The following is a 16145-nucleotide window of genomic DNA, read 5'->3' as shown; positions in this document are numbered from 1 at the left end:
ACCATAGGCCTTCTTCACAACCCTATCAACCTGGGTGGCAACTTTCAGGGATCTATGTACATGGACACCGAGATCCCTCTGCTCATCCACACTACCAAGAATTTTACCATTAGCCAAATATTCCGCATTCCTGTTATTCTTTCCAAAGTGAATCACCTCACACTTCTCCACATTAAACTCCATTTGCCACCTCTCAGCCCAGCTCTGCAGCTTATCTATGTCCCTCTGTAACCTGCAACATCCTTCCGCACTGTCTACAACTCCACCGACTTTAGTGTCGTCTGCAAATTTACTCACCCATCCTTCTGCGCCCTCCTCTAGGTCATTTATAAAAATGACAAACAGCAACGGCCCCAGAACAGATCCTTGTGATACGTCACTCGTAACTGAACTCCATTCTGAACATTTCCCATCAACCAACAACCTCTGTCTTCTTTCAACTAGCCAATTTCTGATCCACATCTCTAAATCACCCTCAATCCCCAGCCTCCGTATTTTCTGCAATAGCCGACCGTGGGGAACCTTATCAAACACTTTACTGAAATCCATATACACCACATCAACTGCTCTACCCTCGTCTACCTGTTCAGTCACCTTCTCAAAGAACTCGATAAGGTTTGTGAGGCATGACCTACCCTTCACAAAACCATGCTGACTATCCCTAATCATATTATTCCTATCCAGATGATTATAAATCGTATCTCTTATAATCCTCTCCAAGACTTTACCCACAACAGACGTGAGGCTCACCGGCCTATAGTTACCGGGGTTATCTCTACTCCCCTTATTGAACAAAGGGACCACATTTGCTATCCTCCAGTCCTCTGGCACTATTCCTGTAGCCAATGATGACATAAAAATCAAAGCCAAAGGCTCAGCAATCTCTTCCCTGGCTTCCCAGAGAATCCTAGGATAAATCCCATCAGGCCCCGGGGACTTAACTATTTTCACCTTGTCCAGAATTGCCAACACTTCTTCCCTACGCACCTCAATGCCATCTATTCTAATAGCCTGGGTCTCAGCATTCTCCTCCACAACATTATTTTTTTCCTGAGTGAATACTGACGAAAAGTATTTATTTAGTATCTCGCTTATCTCCTCAGCCTCCACACACAACTTCCCACCACTGTCCTTGACTGGCCCTACTCTTACCCTCGTCATTCTTTTATTCCTGACATACCTATAGAAAGCTTTTGGGTTTTCCTTGATCCTACCTGCCAAAGACTTCTCATGTCCCCTCCTTGCTCGTCTTAGCTCTCTCTTTAGATCCTTCCTCGCTTCCTTGTAACTATCAAGCACCCCAACTGAAACTTCACGCCTCATCTTCACATAGGCCTCCTTCTTCCTCTTAACAAGAGATTCCACTTCTTTGGTAAACCATGGTTCCCTCGCTCGACCCCTTCCTCCGTGCCTGACTGGTACGTACTTATCAAGAACACGCAATAGCTGTTCCTTGAACAAGCTCCACATATCCAGTGTGCCCAACCCTTGCAGCCTACTTCTCCAACCTACACATCCTAAGTCATGTCTAATGGCATCATAATTGCCCTTCCCCCAGTCTTGGACTCAGGAGTTGCAATAGTGCATCTCAGCACCAATATTGACAGGGTAGGCTGGAGGAGGTAGATGTTCTGAGGAAGGATGTATTAGCAATTTTGAAAAACCTGAGGGTCGACAAGTCCCCTGGGCCGGATGGGATATATCCTAGGATTCTTTGAAAGGCAAGGGATGAGATTGCAGAGCTTTTGGCTTTGATCTTTGGGTCCTCACTGTCCACGGGGATAGTGCCAGACGACTGGGGATAGTGCCAGACGACTGGAGAGTGGTGAATGTTGTTCCTCTGTTCAAGAAAGGGAATAGGAATGACCCTGATAATTATAGGCCAGTTAGTCTTACTTAGGTGGTCGGTAAATTAATGGAAAAAGTCTTGAAGGGTAGGATTTATGACCATTTGGAAAGATGCAGCTTAATCTGGGATAGTCAACACGGATTCGTGAAGGGTAAGTCTTGCCTCACAAATTTGACTGAATTCTTTGAGGAGGTAACTAAGTGTGTAGATGAAGGTAGAGCAGTTGATGTCGTATACATGGATTTTAGTAAGACGTTTGATAAGGTTCCCCGTGGTCGGCTCATGAAGAAAGTAAGGAGGTGTGGGATAGAGGGAAATTTGGCCAATTGGATAAGTAACTGGCTATCACATAGAAGACAGAGAGTGGTGGTGGATGGAAAATTTTCAGACTGGAGACCAGTTACCAGCGGTGTACCACAGGAATCAGTGCTGGGTCCTCTGCTATTTGTGATTTTCATCAATGACTTGGAGGAGGGGGCTGAAGGGTGGGTCAGTAAATTTGCTGATGACACCAAGATTGGTGGAGTAGTGGATGAGGTGGAGGGCTGTTGTAGGCTGCAAAGAGACATTGATAGGATGCAGAGCTGGGCCGAAAAATGGCAGATGGAGTTTAACCCTGATAAGTGCGAGGTGATTCACTTTGGTACAAAAAATTTGAATGCGGATTACAGGGTCAATGGCAGGGTTTTGAGGAATGTGGAGGAACAGAGAGATCTTGGGGTTCATGTCCACAGATCTTTGAAGGTTGCCACTCAAGTGGATAGAGCCGTGAAGAAGGCTTATTGTGTGTTAGCGTTTATTAACAGGGGGCTTGAGTTTAAGAGCCGCGGGGTTATGCTGCAACTATACATGACCCTGGTGAGACCACATTTGGAGTATTGTGTGCAGTTCTGACACCTTATTATAGGAAGGATGTGGAAGCATTGGAAAGGGTGCAATGGAGATTTACCAGGATGCTGCCTGGTTTGCAGGATATGTCTTATGAGGAAAGGTTGAGGGAGCGAGGGCTTTTCTCTTTGGAGAGGAGGAGGATGAGAGGCATCTTAATAGAGGTTTATAAGATGATGAGGGGGATAGATAGAGTTGACGTTCAGAGACTATTTCCTCGGGTGGATGTAGCTATTACAAGGGGGCATAACTATAAGATTCAGGGTGGGAGATATAAGAGGGATATCCGAGGTAGGTTCTTTACTCAGAGTGGTTAGGGTGTGGAATGGACTGCCTGCTGTGATAGTGGAGTCGGACACTTTAGGAATTTTCAAGCAGCTATTGGATAGGCACATGGAGCACACCAGAATGACAGGGTTGGGATAGCTTGATCTTGGTTTCGGACAAGGCTCGGCACAACATCGAGGGCCGAAGGGCCTGTTCTGTGCTGTACTGTTCTATGTTCTATTACTTCAAGACATCAAAGATATTTTTGAAGATTATATCAAACATTAAAAATTAAGAAGTATGTAACAACCTAGGAGATCTTGTGGAGCAGTGAGTAGTGTCCCTGTATTCGGAGCCAGAAGCTCTGGGGTAGAGTCCCACCCCAGGACTTGATGGCCAAGGAAGGTCTGTTCATAACATGACCAACAGGTTGACTGGCAACTTGCAAAATCCTTCCAACACGCCAATGGCAGCCTCCGGCAACAGACTAGCGACTTGTTCCAGGAAAAACTAGCTATGGAGACACTTGAAAGTCTGCCTTGTGCACCACTAGGTGCAGCAGAGAAACAACAACAAAACAATGTAACAACCTGAATGAAAGTCAGATTGAGGCATCAGGCAATGTTAAAAAGTTGACATTTAAACAGACACTTACTTTTGTGGCATACTGCTCAAGTGCAGTGATGGTCTCAGGATCTACTGTGGCTTCTCCTGTATGTAGTCCTGTCAGGGTGCTGTCAGCTTGAACGGTAAGGATGGTGTCAGATTGTGGAACTTGTATTGTATGGTGAATATAGGCTGTAGTTCCATCTTCCAACTGGACAGCTTGTACTGCATTTGGATCATAGCCATCTTAATCATAAAGAAAAGAGAGGCAGAATTGAATAATCATAATTTCCTCTTATGACAGCTTTATTTTAAACTGTGTAATAATTTACCTTTCGGTGTATGATGGATAAATGCAGTGGATCCATCCTCTAGTTGAACTGCCTGTCCGTCCTCAAAACGCAAACAATCTCCTGCAAGAGGTCACAGCCAGCACAAGAGTTTTTGAGTAACTACATTTCAGTTCTTTGGGGATATTGCAATATAAATTAGGCAGTCCCACAATGACTCAGCAGATAAAGACATTGCCGTTGCTGTTACTAAGCCATTCCCATGAGTCATTGATGTATATATTAATGCAACTGAGCTACGGAGAAGAAAAAAAAAGTGTCAACCTGTGCATTCGCTCCAGGTTGTTGTCCAACAATACCTGACATAAACCTCTGCAAGTCTGTTATTCAGGTGAGGACACGTTTGTCACAGGGAGATACTATCTGGACCCAAACATAAAGAATGGCCTCAAAAAGGCTGTACATTCCATAAATATACTGAAACCCATTTCACATCATTAACAGGGGAGAGGGTAGTCTAGTCGTATCATTGGATTAGTTAACCAATTAATTTAATCTTTATTAGTGTCACAAGTAGGCTTACACTAACACTACTATGAAGTTATTGTGAAAATCCCCTAGTCGCCACACTCGGGCACCTGTTCATATTCTGAGGGAAAATTCAGAATGTCCAATTCACCTAACAGGCATGTCTTTCGGGACTTGTGGGAAGAAACCGGAGCACCCGGAGAAAATCCATGCAGACACAGGGAGAACATGCAGACTCCACACAGACAGTGAACCAAGCCAGGAATCGAATCCGGGTCCCTGGCACTGGGAAGCAACAGTGCTAGCTACTGTGCCGCCCTGGGGGCACAGGTTCAAATCCCAATTTAAATTTAATTAATTAATAACATTTGGAATTCAAATCATGACTTAGTAATAGTGACCTGAAACAATCTTCAATGTCTTATAAAAAGCCACCTGGTTCACTGTTCCTGTCGGGAAGGAAATCTGCCGTCTTTCCTGGTCTGGCCTACATGTGACTCCCGACCCACAGTAAGGTGGTTTACTCTGAACAGTCCTCTGAAATGGCCTTGTTGGACCTCAAGTTGGACCATTCCACTGCAGAAAAGACCACAGCAGTTTACTACCTTCTCAAGAGGAAGTAGGGGTAGGCAGCAAATGCTGGCCCTGTCAGCGATACCCACATTCCATCAAAGACTGATAGAAAAATATATATGGAAAAAAAAATGAAATGAAATACAAATATAAATACTACATTTTGCGTTTTGAAATTAATTTCTTTTTTGTTTATAAATTTAGAGTACCCAATTCATTTTTTCCAATTGAAGGGCAATTTAGCATGGCCAATCCACCTACCCCGCACATCTTTGGGTTGTGGGTGTGAAACCCACGCAAACACAGGGAGAATGTGCAAACTCCACACAGTGACTCAGAACTGGGATCGAACCTGGGACCTCAGCGCATGATGCAACAATGCTAACCACTGCGCCACCATGCTGCCCTGTTTTGAGTTTAATTTTAACTCCACCCGGGACTTCAGGTGATGGGAAGTCGCACATCAGGTGGCTGTCCTCCCATAAACCTGAAAAATAGGCTCTTTATGCCAGAAAAACACTTGCTAACAACACAAATCATCCCCTCACCACTAACAAAGCACAGAAGGAGGAAAAGATTCGAAATAGCAACCAATCCAGAGAGCGAATGGAGACCAGGAGTGAAAAAAGCCTGGACAAACAACTGAACGTGCTGCGCACGAGGCAGTGAAACCCAGACATTGCCAGAGTGAGAGGGACTGACCCGCCGCAGGAGAAGCTCCCCCCACCCACCCACCCACACCAGGGGATGGATCGAGGATGTTTCTCTCAAGAGAATTGAGAGAACATCGAGAAGAAACAAAATCGGACATACAAGCTGCGGTGAAGGATGCGGTTGCCGAACCTCTGGCGACTGTGCAGGTGGCCCTGGACAATGCGGAGAAGCGACTTGAAGCCCATGAGGAAACAATTAAAGAGCTGGAAAGTGCTACAACTGACCGGATCGTCGCCCTGGAAAAGAAAGCAGCACGACTGGTCATGACACAAGGGAACCCGAGGGGAAAAATAGAGGACCAAGAGAACTGGTCAAGGCAGCAGAACCTGTAAATCGTGGGCCTACCAGTAGGGATCGAAGGTCAAATCCCCACAGACAGTGTGGCCCAAATGCTGGGCAATCTGCTGGGAAAGGACAGCTTCCCCAACCCACCAAAAATTGACAGAGCGCACAGGTTGCTTCGACCAAAGCCCAAAACCGGGGAACAGCCGAGGGCTATAATTGCAAAGATGCACCGGTATCAGGACCGGGAAAGTATCCTGCGCTGGGCCAAACAGTCCACAATTGTAACTAGGAAGGTCACAGGATCCAGGTTTATTAGGTCATTGAGACTGATCTGGCCAAGTGCCGGGCTGAATTTAACACAGCAAAGGCATCGCTGTACAGAAACCGCGTGTGGTTTGGAATACTGGGCGCAATTCTCCGACCCCCACGCTGGGTGGGAGAATCACGGGAATGCCGGGCGATTCCCGCCACGCCGCCCTGGCACCCACACGCAATTCTCCCACCCCCCCACCCCCAAAATGGCATGCCGCGTTTCACAACAGGCCGCTTGGAGAATTGCCGCTCGCTGTTTGTAGCAGGCGAGCGGCGATTCTCCAGCCCGGATGGGCTGAGCGGCCTGCCCAATCTGACGGGTTCACACTGGCGCCAACCACACCTGGTCGCTGCCGGCGTGAACAGCGCGTGAACGCTGCATGTGCGGCCTGTGGGGTGGGGGGGGGGGGGGGGAGGAGGAGGAGGATCGAGCACCAGGGGGGCGCTCAGTAGGTGTCTGGCCCGCGATCGGTGCCCACCGATCGGCGGGCCAGTGTCTCTAAAAGACGCACTCTTTTCCGCCGTCGCCCAGCAAGATCAATCCTCCATGTCTTGCGGGGCGCCCGCGGGGAGGACGGCAACCGCTCATGCGCGGGTAGGTGCCGGCCAGCCTGCGCATGCGCGGGTGACGTCATTTACGCAATGTCGGCCGCGTAATTTACGCGGCGCTGCATTCACGCGGCGCCAAGGCCCGGCCCGCGTAATTGACGCGGCGCCGCTCCTAGCGTAAGCCTACAAGGCATGAAGAAAGGGAAAATAGAGTGACTAGGCAACAGCTAGTCAACTCCATACTGGAGGTACACCGGCGATACTCCGCGGCCCCGACCGTAGATCACCTGGCAGAGAGGAAAACACTCCAAAAGGATTTAACCTGCTCTCTACGAGGAAAGCAGAGCACCAACTTCGCCAGGCACAGGAGAACCTGTACGAATACGGAGACAAGGCTAGCCGCCTGCTGGCTCACCAGCTGAGAAAGCAGGCAGCCACGAGGGAAATAGCCCAGATCAGGGATAGCAAGGGCAAATTGGTAGCAGAGTCAGATAAGGTCAACAAGGCTTTTGACACCTTCTACCGAGGGCTGTATTGCCTCCAGCAGGAGAGTCAGGGATGAAGCAGTTCCTCGATGGACTGGATGTGGGGGAGGACAGGAGACAGGGCCTGGAAGCACCACTAGAAATGGGAGAGGAAACCCAGGGAAACCAGTCCCTCTCTGGGGACTGCCATTAGCACTCTTTCCCCTTCGTTTCTGTGGCCATTAGCGCCCGGTTTCCCTGGGTTTCTGTGGCTATGACTCATCTTTCATTCTCACTCCACAGTATAAATATTTCCCACTTTCTCTGTCTGTTAACTTTGACAAAGAGTCATCGGACTCGAAACGTTAGCTCTTCTCTCCCTACAGATGCTGCCAGACTTGCTGAGATTTTCCAGCATTTTCTCTTTCGTTCCTCTTCCTGTTTAGCTCCATCCCGATCTACATCCCCACGGTCTTTTTCAATTCACTGGACAAACAGATTATGGCATTTGTGTGGGGCATGAAGAATGCAAGAATCCCAAAGAAAGTACTGCAAAGAACAAGATCCATGGGGGGGCGTAGCCTTCCCAAACCTGCAATATTACCACTGGGCAGCAACTGCAGAGAGAGTGAAGAGGTGGATAAAGGAGCCAGAGGCCAAGTGGGTGCTTATGGAGGAGGGCACCTGCAGAGGGGCCTCCCTAGCCACAGCGGCACTCCTATCACGATCTAATAAATATTCAACAAGCCCAGTGGTGGTAGCAACACTCTGGTCGTGGAACCAACTGTGACAGCATTTTGGGTTAACCAAAATGTCTGACAAAGCCACCATCTGCAACAGCCACAGGTTCACGGTGGCGACTATGGATGCCATCTTCAAAAGGTGGAGACTGGACAGGGGGACGCTGACAGTTAGGGACTTTTACACCAACAACAGGTTAACAATGCTTGAAGAGCTGACAGAAAGATTCCAGTTGATGGGTGGAAACAACTTGGGTACCTACAAATCAAAAATTTACCCTGCACAGGGTCAACTCCACCTCCACATGCGCAAGGCTAAGCCTAATGCTGTTAAAAGTGGTACATAGAGTCCACTTAACCAGAATCCAAATGAGCAGGTTCTTCCCGGAGGTGGGGGATAGATGCAAACGGTGCCAAGGAGGCCCGGCCAACCATGCCCACATGTTCTGGTCTTGCCCCAGTCAAGTTGAGTTCTTCTTCGAGGCAATGTCCAAAGTGGTGTGGATGAGGGTGGAGCCATGCCCAAGAGTGGCAGTCTTTAGGGTATAGAACAGTCAGATCTCTTCATGTGGAGGAGGGCAGACACCCTCGCCTTTGCCTCCCTAATTGCCCGCCGGAGATTCCTGCTCAGCTAGCGATCAGCAGCACCATTCAAAGCTACAGACCAGCTGTCCAGCCTTTCAGAATTTCTCCAAATGGAGAAAATTAAGTTCGCCATCCGAGGGTCAGAAGAAGGCTGCCACAAAACGTGGGAGCTATTAACTTGTTGTTCCAAGATCTGCTTGTGGCCAACAACTTGGAAGCCAAAGAACAGGAGGAGGTAGCCATGACACAGCAAGGAAGATATGGGGAATCAAGGCAACATGGAACTCAACCAAGCTCAACAAACATGAGACATGGGGGAGGGGGTGGGGAGCAAAACGCAGGAAACCCCAATCACCACTGCAAGAACTGTAAGGAGGGAGAAAAAGGAAACTGCGATGCATGTATGTAAATAGTTGAAGCCGATCTAAATAGTTTTACTTTCTCTTTACCTCCTACTGTTTGTTAATATTTATATTTGTTTTATATACCAAAAACGCAATTAAAACATTTAAAAACAATTTTTTTAACTACACCTATCTGCAACAATTCAACAACCTGAACCAAAGGGAAGCAAAACAATGAGGAAACTGGTGGGAAGCAAAATGCAGGAAATCCCAATTGCCACTGCAAGTACTTCCTTACAGTTCCCCCCTTACAGTACTTGCAGTGGCGATTGGGGTTCCCTGCGTTTTGCTTCCCACCAGTTTTCTCTTTGTTTTTCCTCCCTTTGGTTCAGGTTGCTGCCCCTGCACACGCCCCCCCACGCTCCCTGTCTCACATTTGTTGGGCTTGGTTGAGTTTCATGTTCCCCCCCCCCATCTCTTCCTTGCTGTGTCATGGCTACCCCCTCCTGTTCTTTGGCTTCCAAGCTGTTTTTGTGTGTTTCGGTGTTATACACCTATGTTTTCTGAATGTTTGCTCCAACAAGGGAAGAGAAGATGCCACCCTGACTTGATTGCAATTACTAGTCTTGTTGCCATTTGCATGCTGAGGGTAGGACTCACCAGGTCCGCAGGTGTACTGTCCCAAACTGGGGCTGATATTTTACTGAATTGCCTCTTGAAGGACTGTCGCAGAGGCAGAAAGTGTTCTAGGCGAGGCATGATAAGCCTGGAGTAATGGGCAAACCTATGAAATTTGTGAATTTTATGAGGATGCCGCAAACTACTTTACAGTCACCATCAACTGATGCATTCTCCTTATAACGCCCCCATCAATCAGAATCCACTTGCCAACCAATCAGCACTCTCTCCTCATACAGTATAAATTTGTTGTTTCCCGTACATTGATATTCTTGCAATTTGTCTTGATGAGTGCAAGACTAAAAGCTTCTACAGGATACTTCAGGTGGCGACCTTGAAGTGAGTCTTCACACATTAGGTGGCTCCTGCCCAAGGTTGGATTCTTTGGTCCTTTTTGCCCATTTTGCGGGGTGGTACACAGGTAGGAACATTGCGAGCTAGTGATCCTCCTTCAGTAGGGCCGAATATTCCGTTCCAACCGAAGGGGGGGAATGGGTCTCGGTGCCTGAAAGTCAGGCACTTTGTTAGGAAGGAATTGGCTACTTCCCCGAAATTACGTCTGCGGCGCTGCAAGATAAGATTTTGTCTGAGAATGAGATAGGAGAGGGTTGGATCTCGGGCACATATCGGGAATTGTTTGAGAAAGAAGTGTTCGGTGGAGGAAATCAAACAGAAATGGGCAGAGGAGCTGGGGGTGCCTTAGAAGCCGGACTATGGAGTGAGGCCCTGCAAAAGGTAAACCCGTCCTCCCTATCTGCGAGACTGAATCTCATCCAATATTTTTTTTTAAGCTTCTGCAAAAAATTTATTTTTCAGCAATACACAAGTTTTGTACTACTAAATGATTTGTATCTATTTATTATTTATAGATATATTATATCTATATTACATTTATCATTTATAGTCTATTTATTCCACTGCATGGTATTAATGTAATTTTTTATGTTTTATCATGTTGAGTTTGAGAAAACTATAGTTCATACCGTTACATTCGAAATATCGAGAGTTTGATATTGTTATTGATGTTGACTTTTTGAAAAAATGTTCACAACTAACAATCAAACTTGCATAAAACTTCTTTCAATTTAAGGTGTTATATAGCAAGAGTGAAATAAATGACCCAACATCTTATATGCATTAGTTGATCATCACTCACCTGATTTTGGTACTGAAACTTGTTGGACATATGCTGCAGAACCATCCTCCAGTTGAATCACTTGGCCATCAACTAACTTCCCATCTGAAACACATCAAGTATATCTCATCATATACAAAAGCTCAGATTCTTTCAAGCACTCAGTAAGTAAATCTACCTGTGGTTGCACTGCTGAGCGGCACAGTTCAGGAATGTTCCAGGTACTAACCTGCTCACATCTGCTTTACCCGATTACAGTCAAAACAGTGAAAGGGTATTAAAATTGGCCATAGTCACTACTGCCTCACGACGCCAAGGACCCGGGTTCGATTCCGGTGCCGGGTCACTGTCTCTGTGGAGTCTGCATATTCACCCAGTGTCTGCATGGGTCTGACTCCCACAACCCAAATGTGTGCTGGGTAGGTGGACTGGCCATGCTAAATTGCCCCTTAATTGGATTGTTAAAAAAAAATTGGCCATAGTATCCCTAGGCTAAGGTGGCCAAAAGGAAAGCAGTTAGGTTTCCTATTCAAGATCAGCGACTCCTGCTGGAAAGTTGGTGAAGGGAGAGAAGATCTCAGGTTTTTTTTAAAACACCCACTATTGTTAAATAGCCTGTTTACATTTGATGTGTAGGTTCACTCAATCTGAAGTGCTCAAAGGCAGCTAGTGCCTGCGGAATTGTATCCAAGTCAATAGAGGAAGACAGAAAAGTGGAAAAAAATCATAGCTGGCAGCTCGGGGAGAATTGGGGGGGGTGGATGGGAGAGTTAGTGGTGGTGAAGGATTAGGAAACACTATTTAACAAATGCTCAACTAGTACACATTTAGTTCCTTGCATGTTAAAAATATTGTGTCGACCATCATGGTAATATAAAGTTAGAACTGTAAACAAAACTGTCAAAAGGCCAAATTATGCAAAATACACATGGATTAGTAGACTTGCTGTATAATTAGAAATTCACCATGAAATTCTACACCTTTAGGATTGTGTTGAATATATGCTGTAGTCCCATCTGCAAGAGTAACAGCTTGCAAACTCACACCATCCATATTTTCCAGTCGATCACCATCTAAATAAAAAGAAACTAATTACTGTCCAGAATAGTATGCCATAAAGCAATAATCTTCTCTCTGCATACATGCACACAAATCCGCATTTGTACAGTAATAGGTTCACTGAGGAAAGACCATTGGAAAAGATTGAGCAGCGATGCTTCCAAACACCTTGACTTATAGTGCATTGCCATAACATTTGTGATTCTGTACCCTCCCAATTTTTAAAGTTTTCTTTCCCCCCATTAGGTTGATCCTCACTACAGAGCATTCCTCTGATGTTGCAAGTGCCATTTTGACATGGAGTCCAAGGGCGAGAGGATAGTCTATAATACTGTGCTTGCCAATTTCCAACACAAAGGGAAATTCAACATATTCCCTGGAATACTTCACTGAAATCAGGAATTAGCCACTTGGCAATCTCAGACATAACTCCATGGGCTACCATGCCTCAGCAAAGTGCCTTGAACCACAAAGGTATAGCACTGTGGTAAACTTTTAAAATTCAAAAGTAAATTAAATTTGCTTTGGTAGGATCTTTCTCTTCTGTTCTGTATATCATAGAATTTACAGTGCAGGATGCCATTCGGCCCATCGAGTCTGCACCGGCTCTTGGAAAGAGCACCCTACCCAAGCCCACACCTCCATCCTATCCCCATAACCCAGTAACCCCACCCAACACTAAAAGCAATTTTGGACACTAAGGGCAATTTGGCATGGCCAATCCACCTAACGTGCACGTCTTTGGACTGTGGGAAGAAACCGGAGAGAACGTGCAGACTCCGCACAGTGGCCCAAGCCGGGAATCGAACCTGTTTAGCAATTGCGCTAACCACTATGCTACCGTGCTGCCCTAAGGACACCTGAACTCGTCAACTGTTATGCTATACAAAAGAAACATTGTCTGCATCATTTACATAAACACAGACTAAAACATCTGCCAATTAGCACCGTCAGAACTTGTAGTCACGTCATTACATGCACTTTCTACAGGAGATCAGTGAATATTTGCAGACTTTGAACAGCAAAAATTTTATGTCAGAAATGGGACAATATATTTTAATTAAGCTGTGTGCTATAAATTGACCCTTACTTTTCTTCACCCCACATCCCCCACCAATAATTGAGTCAAACACAGAGTCGTCAACAAGTGATGGTCTTTTGCCTTTCCTCCTTCAACCTGTTCTCACAGTAGTGTAACAGTATTGCCCAGGCAACTGGAAATAGTGTCCGAGAAAATGTGCAGCACTTTACACTTGAAAGGATGCTACAATGCTACATGAAACAATAAGACTAATATGGGCAAATAGGGGCTGGTTTAGCTCATTCGGCTTAATCGCTGGCTTTTAAAGCAGACCAAGCAGACCAGCAGCACGGTTCGATTCCCGTACCAGCCTCCCCGGACAGGCGCCGGAATGTGGCGACTAGGGGCTTTTCACAGTAACTTCATTGAAGCCTACTCGTGACAATAAGCGATTTTAGATAGATAGAGAAATACAGCACAGAACAGGCCCTTCGGCCCACGATGTTGCGCCGAACTTTTGTCCTAGGTTAATCATAGAATTTTGGACAATTTGTCATGGCCAATCCACCCAACCTGCACATCTTTGTACTGTGGGAGGAAACCGGAGTACCCGGAGGAAACCCACGCAGTCACGGGGAGGATGTGCAGACTCCACACAGACAGTGACCCAAGTCGAAATCGAACTTGGGACCCTGGAGCTGTGAAGCAATTGTGCTATCCACAATGCTACCGTGCTGCCCTTAAGAAGTTAACCTACACTCCCTTATTCTACCCTAATCCAAGTACCTATCCAATAGCCGTTTGAAGGTCCATAAATTTTCCGACTCAACTACTACCACAGGCAGTGCATTCCATGCCCCCACTACTCTCTGGGTAAAGAACCTACCTCTGACATCCCCTCTATATCTTCCACCATTTATCTTAAATTTATGTCCCCTTGTAATGGTGTGTTCCACCCGGGGAAAAAGTCTCTGACTATCTACTCTATCTATTCCCCTGATCATCTTATAAACCTCTATCAAGTCGCCCCTCATCCTTCTCCGTTCCAATGAGAAAAGGCCCAGCACCCTCAATCTTTCCTCGTATGACCTACTCTCCATTCCAGGCAACATCCTGGTAAATCTCCTCTGCACCTTTTCCAAAGCTTCCACATCCTTCCTAAAATGAGGTGACCAGAACTGCACACAGTACTCCAAATGTGGCCTGACCAAGGTTTTGTACAGCTGCATCATCACCTCACGGCTCTTAAATTCAATCCCTCTGCTAATGAACGCTAGCACACCATAGGCCTTCTTCACAGCTCTATCCACTTGAGTGGCAACTTTCAAAGAACAATGAACATAAACCCCAAGATCTCTCTGCTCCTCCACATTGCTAAGAACCCTACCATTAACCCTGTATTCCGCATTCAGATTTGTCCTTCCAAAATGGACAACCTCACACTTGTCAGGGTTAAACTCCATCTGCCACTTCTCAGCCCAGCTCTGCATTCTATCTATGTCTCTTTGAAGCCGACAACAGCCCTCCTCACTATCCACAACTCCACCAATCTTCGTAACATCTGCAAATTTACTGACCCACCCTTCAACTCCCTCATCCAAGTCGTTAATAAAAATCACAAACAGCAGAGGACCCAGAACTGATCCCTGCGGTACGCCACTGATAACTGGGCTCCAGGCTGAATATTTGCCATCCACCACAACTCTCTGTCTTCTATCGGTTAGCCAGTTTGTTATCCAACTGGCCAAATTTCCCACTATCCCATGCCTCCTTACTTTCTGCATAAGCCTACCATGGGGAACCTTATCAAATGCCTTACTAAAATCCATGTACACTACATCCACTGCTTTACCTTCATCCACATGCTTGGTCACCTCCTCAAAGAATTCAATAAGACTTGTAAGGCAAGACCTACCCCTCACAAATCCGTGCTGACTATCCCTAATCAAGCAATGCCTTTCCAGATGCTCAGAAATCCTATCCCTCAGTACCCTTTCCATTACTTTGCCTACCACCAAAGTAAGACTAACTGGCCTATAATTCCCAGGGTTATCCCTATTCCCTTTTTTGAACAGGGGCACGACATTCGCCACTCTCCAATCCTCTGGTACCACCCCTGTTGACAGCGAGGACGAAAAGATCATTGCCAACGGCTCTGCAATTTCATTTCTTGCTTCCCATAGAATCCTTGGATATATCCCGTCAGGCCCGGGGGACTTGTCTATCCTCAAGTTTTTCAAAACGCGCAACACATCTTCCTTCCTGACAAGTATCTCCTCAAGCTTATCAGTCTGCTTCACGCTGTCCTCTCCAACAATATGGCCCCTCTCATTTGTAAATACTGAAGAAAAATACTTGTTCAAGACCTCTCCTATCTCTTCAGACTCAATACACAATCTCCCGCTACTGTCCTTAATCGGACCTACTCTCACTCTAGTCATTCTCATATTTCTCACGTATGTGTAAAAGGCCTTGGGGTTTTCCTTGATCCTACCCGCCAAAGATTTTTCATGCCCTCTCTTAGCTCTCCTAATCCCTTTCTTCAGTTCCCTCCTGGCTATCTTGTATCCCTCCAGCGCCCTGTCTGAACCTTGTTTCTTCAGCCTTACATAAGTCTCCTTCTTCCTCTTAACAAGACATTCAACCTCTCTTGTCAACCATGGTTCCCTCACTCGACCATCTCTTCCCTGCCTGACAGGGACATACATATCAAAGACACGCAGTACCTGATCCTTGAACAAGTTCCACATTTCACTTGTGTCCTTCCCTGACAGCCTATGTTCCCAACTTCTGCACTTCAATTCTTGTCTGACAGCATTGTATTTACCCTTCCCCCAATTATAAACCTTGCCCTGTTGCTCGCACCTATCCCTCTCCATTACTAAAGTGAAAGTCACAGAATTGTGGTCACTACCTCCAAAATGCTCCCCCACTAACAAATCTATCACCTGCCCTGGTTCATTACCAAGTACTAAATCCAATATGGCCTCCCCTCTGGTCGGACAATCTACATACTGTGTTAGAAAAGCTTCCTGGACACACTGCACAAACACTACCCCATCCAAACTATTTGATCTAAAGAGTTTCCACTCAATGTTTGGGAAGTTGAAGTCGCCCATGACTACTACCCTGTGACTTCTGCACCTTTCCAGAATCTGTTTCCCAATCTGTTCCTCCACATCTCTGCTGCTATTGGGGGGCCTATAGAACACTCCCAACAAGGTGACTGCTCCTTTCCTATTTCTAACTTCAACCCAT

The 16145-nt window shown here is 46.3% G+C and overlaps 1 protein-coding gene across 2 annotated transcripts in view; it reads right to left on the bottom strand.

Moving 5' to 3' along the window:
* LOC119971889 (zinc finger protein 143-like) overlaps positions 1-16145 on the bottom strand; it is a 131567-nt gene that overhangs the window by 69548 nt on the left and 45874 nt on the right. Inside the window, exons 3-6 of one of the 2 annotated variants that reach the window (XM_038808170.1) lie at positions 11773-11880; positions 10829-10912; positions 3943-4023; positions 3660-3856 (exon numbers count right to left, since the gene is read on the bottom strand). In XM_038808170.1, the coding sequence (XP_038664098.1) occupies positions 3660-3856; positions 3943-4023; positions 10829-10912; positions 11773-11880 (470 nt within the window). The remainder of the gene's footprint in view (positions 1-3659; positions 3857-3942; positions 4024-10828; positions 10913-11772; positions 11881-16145) is intronic. The other variant, XM_038808171.1, reaches the window with a different exon arrangement.

The sequence above is a fragment of the Scyliorhinus canicula genome, chromosome 9 (genome assembly GCF_902713615.1).
Source record: "Scyliorhinus canicula chromosome 9, sScyCan1.1, whole genome shotgun sequence".
In the NCBI taxonomy this organism is placed as follows: domain Eukaryota; kingdom Metazoa; phylum Chordata; class Chondrichthyes; order Carcharhiniformes; family Scyliorhinidae; genus Scyliorhinus; species Scyliorhinus canicula.
The sequence above is the reverse complement of the archived record's forward strand: the minus strand, read 5'-3'. Positions and strand labels throughout refer to the sequence as shown.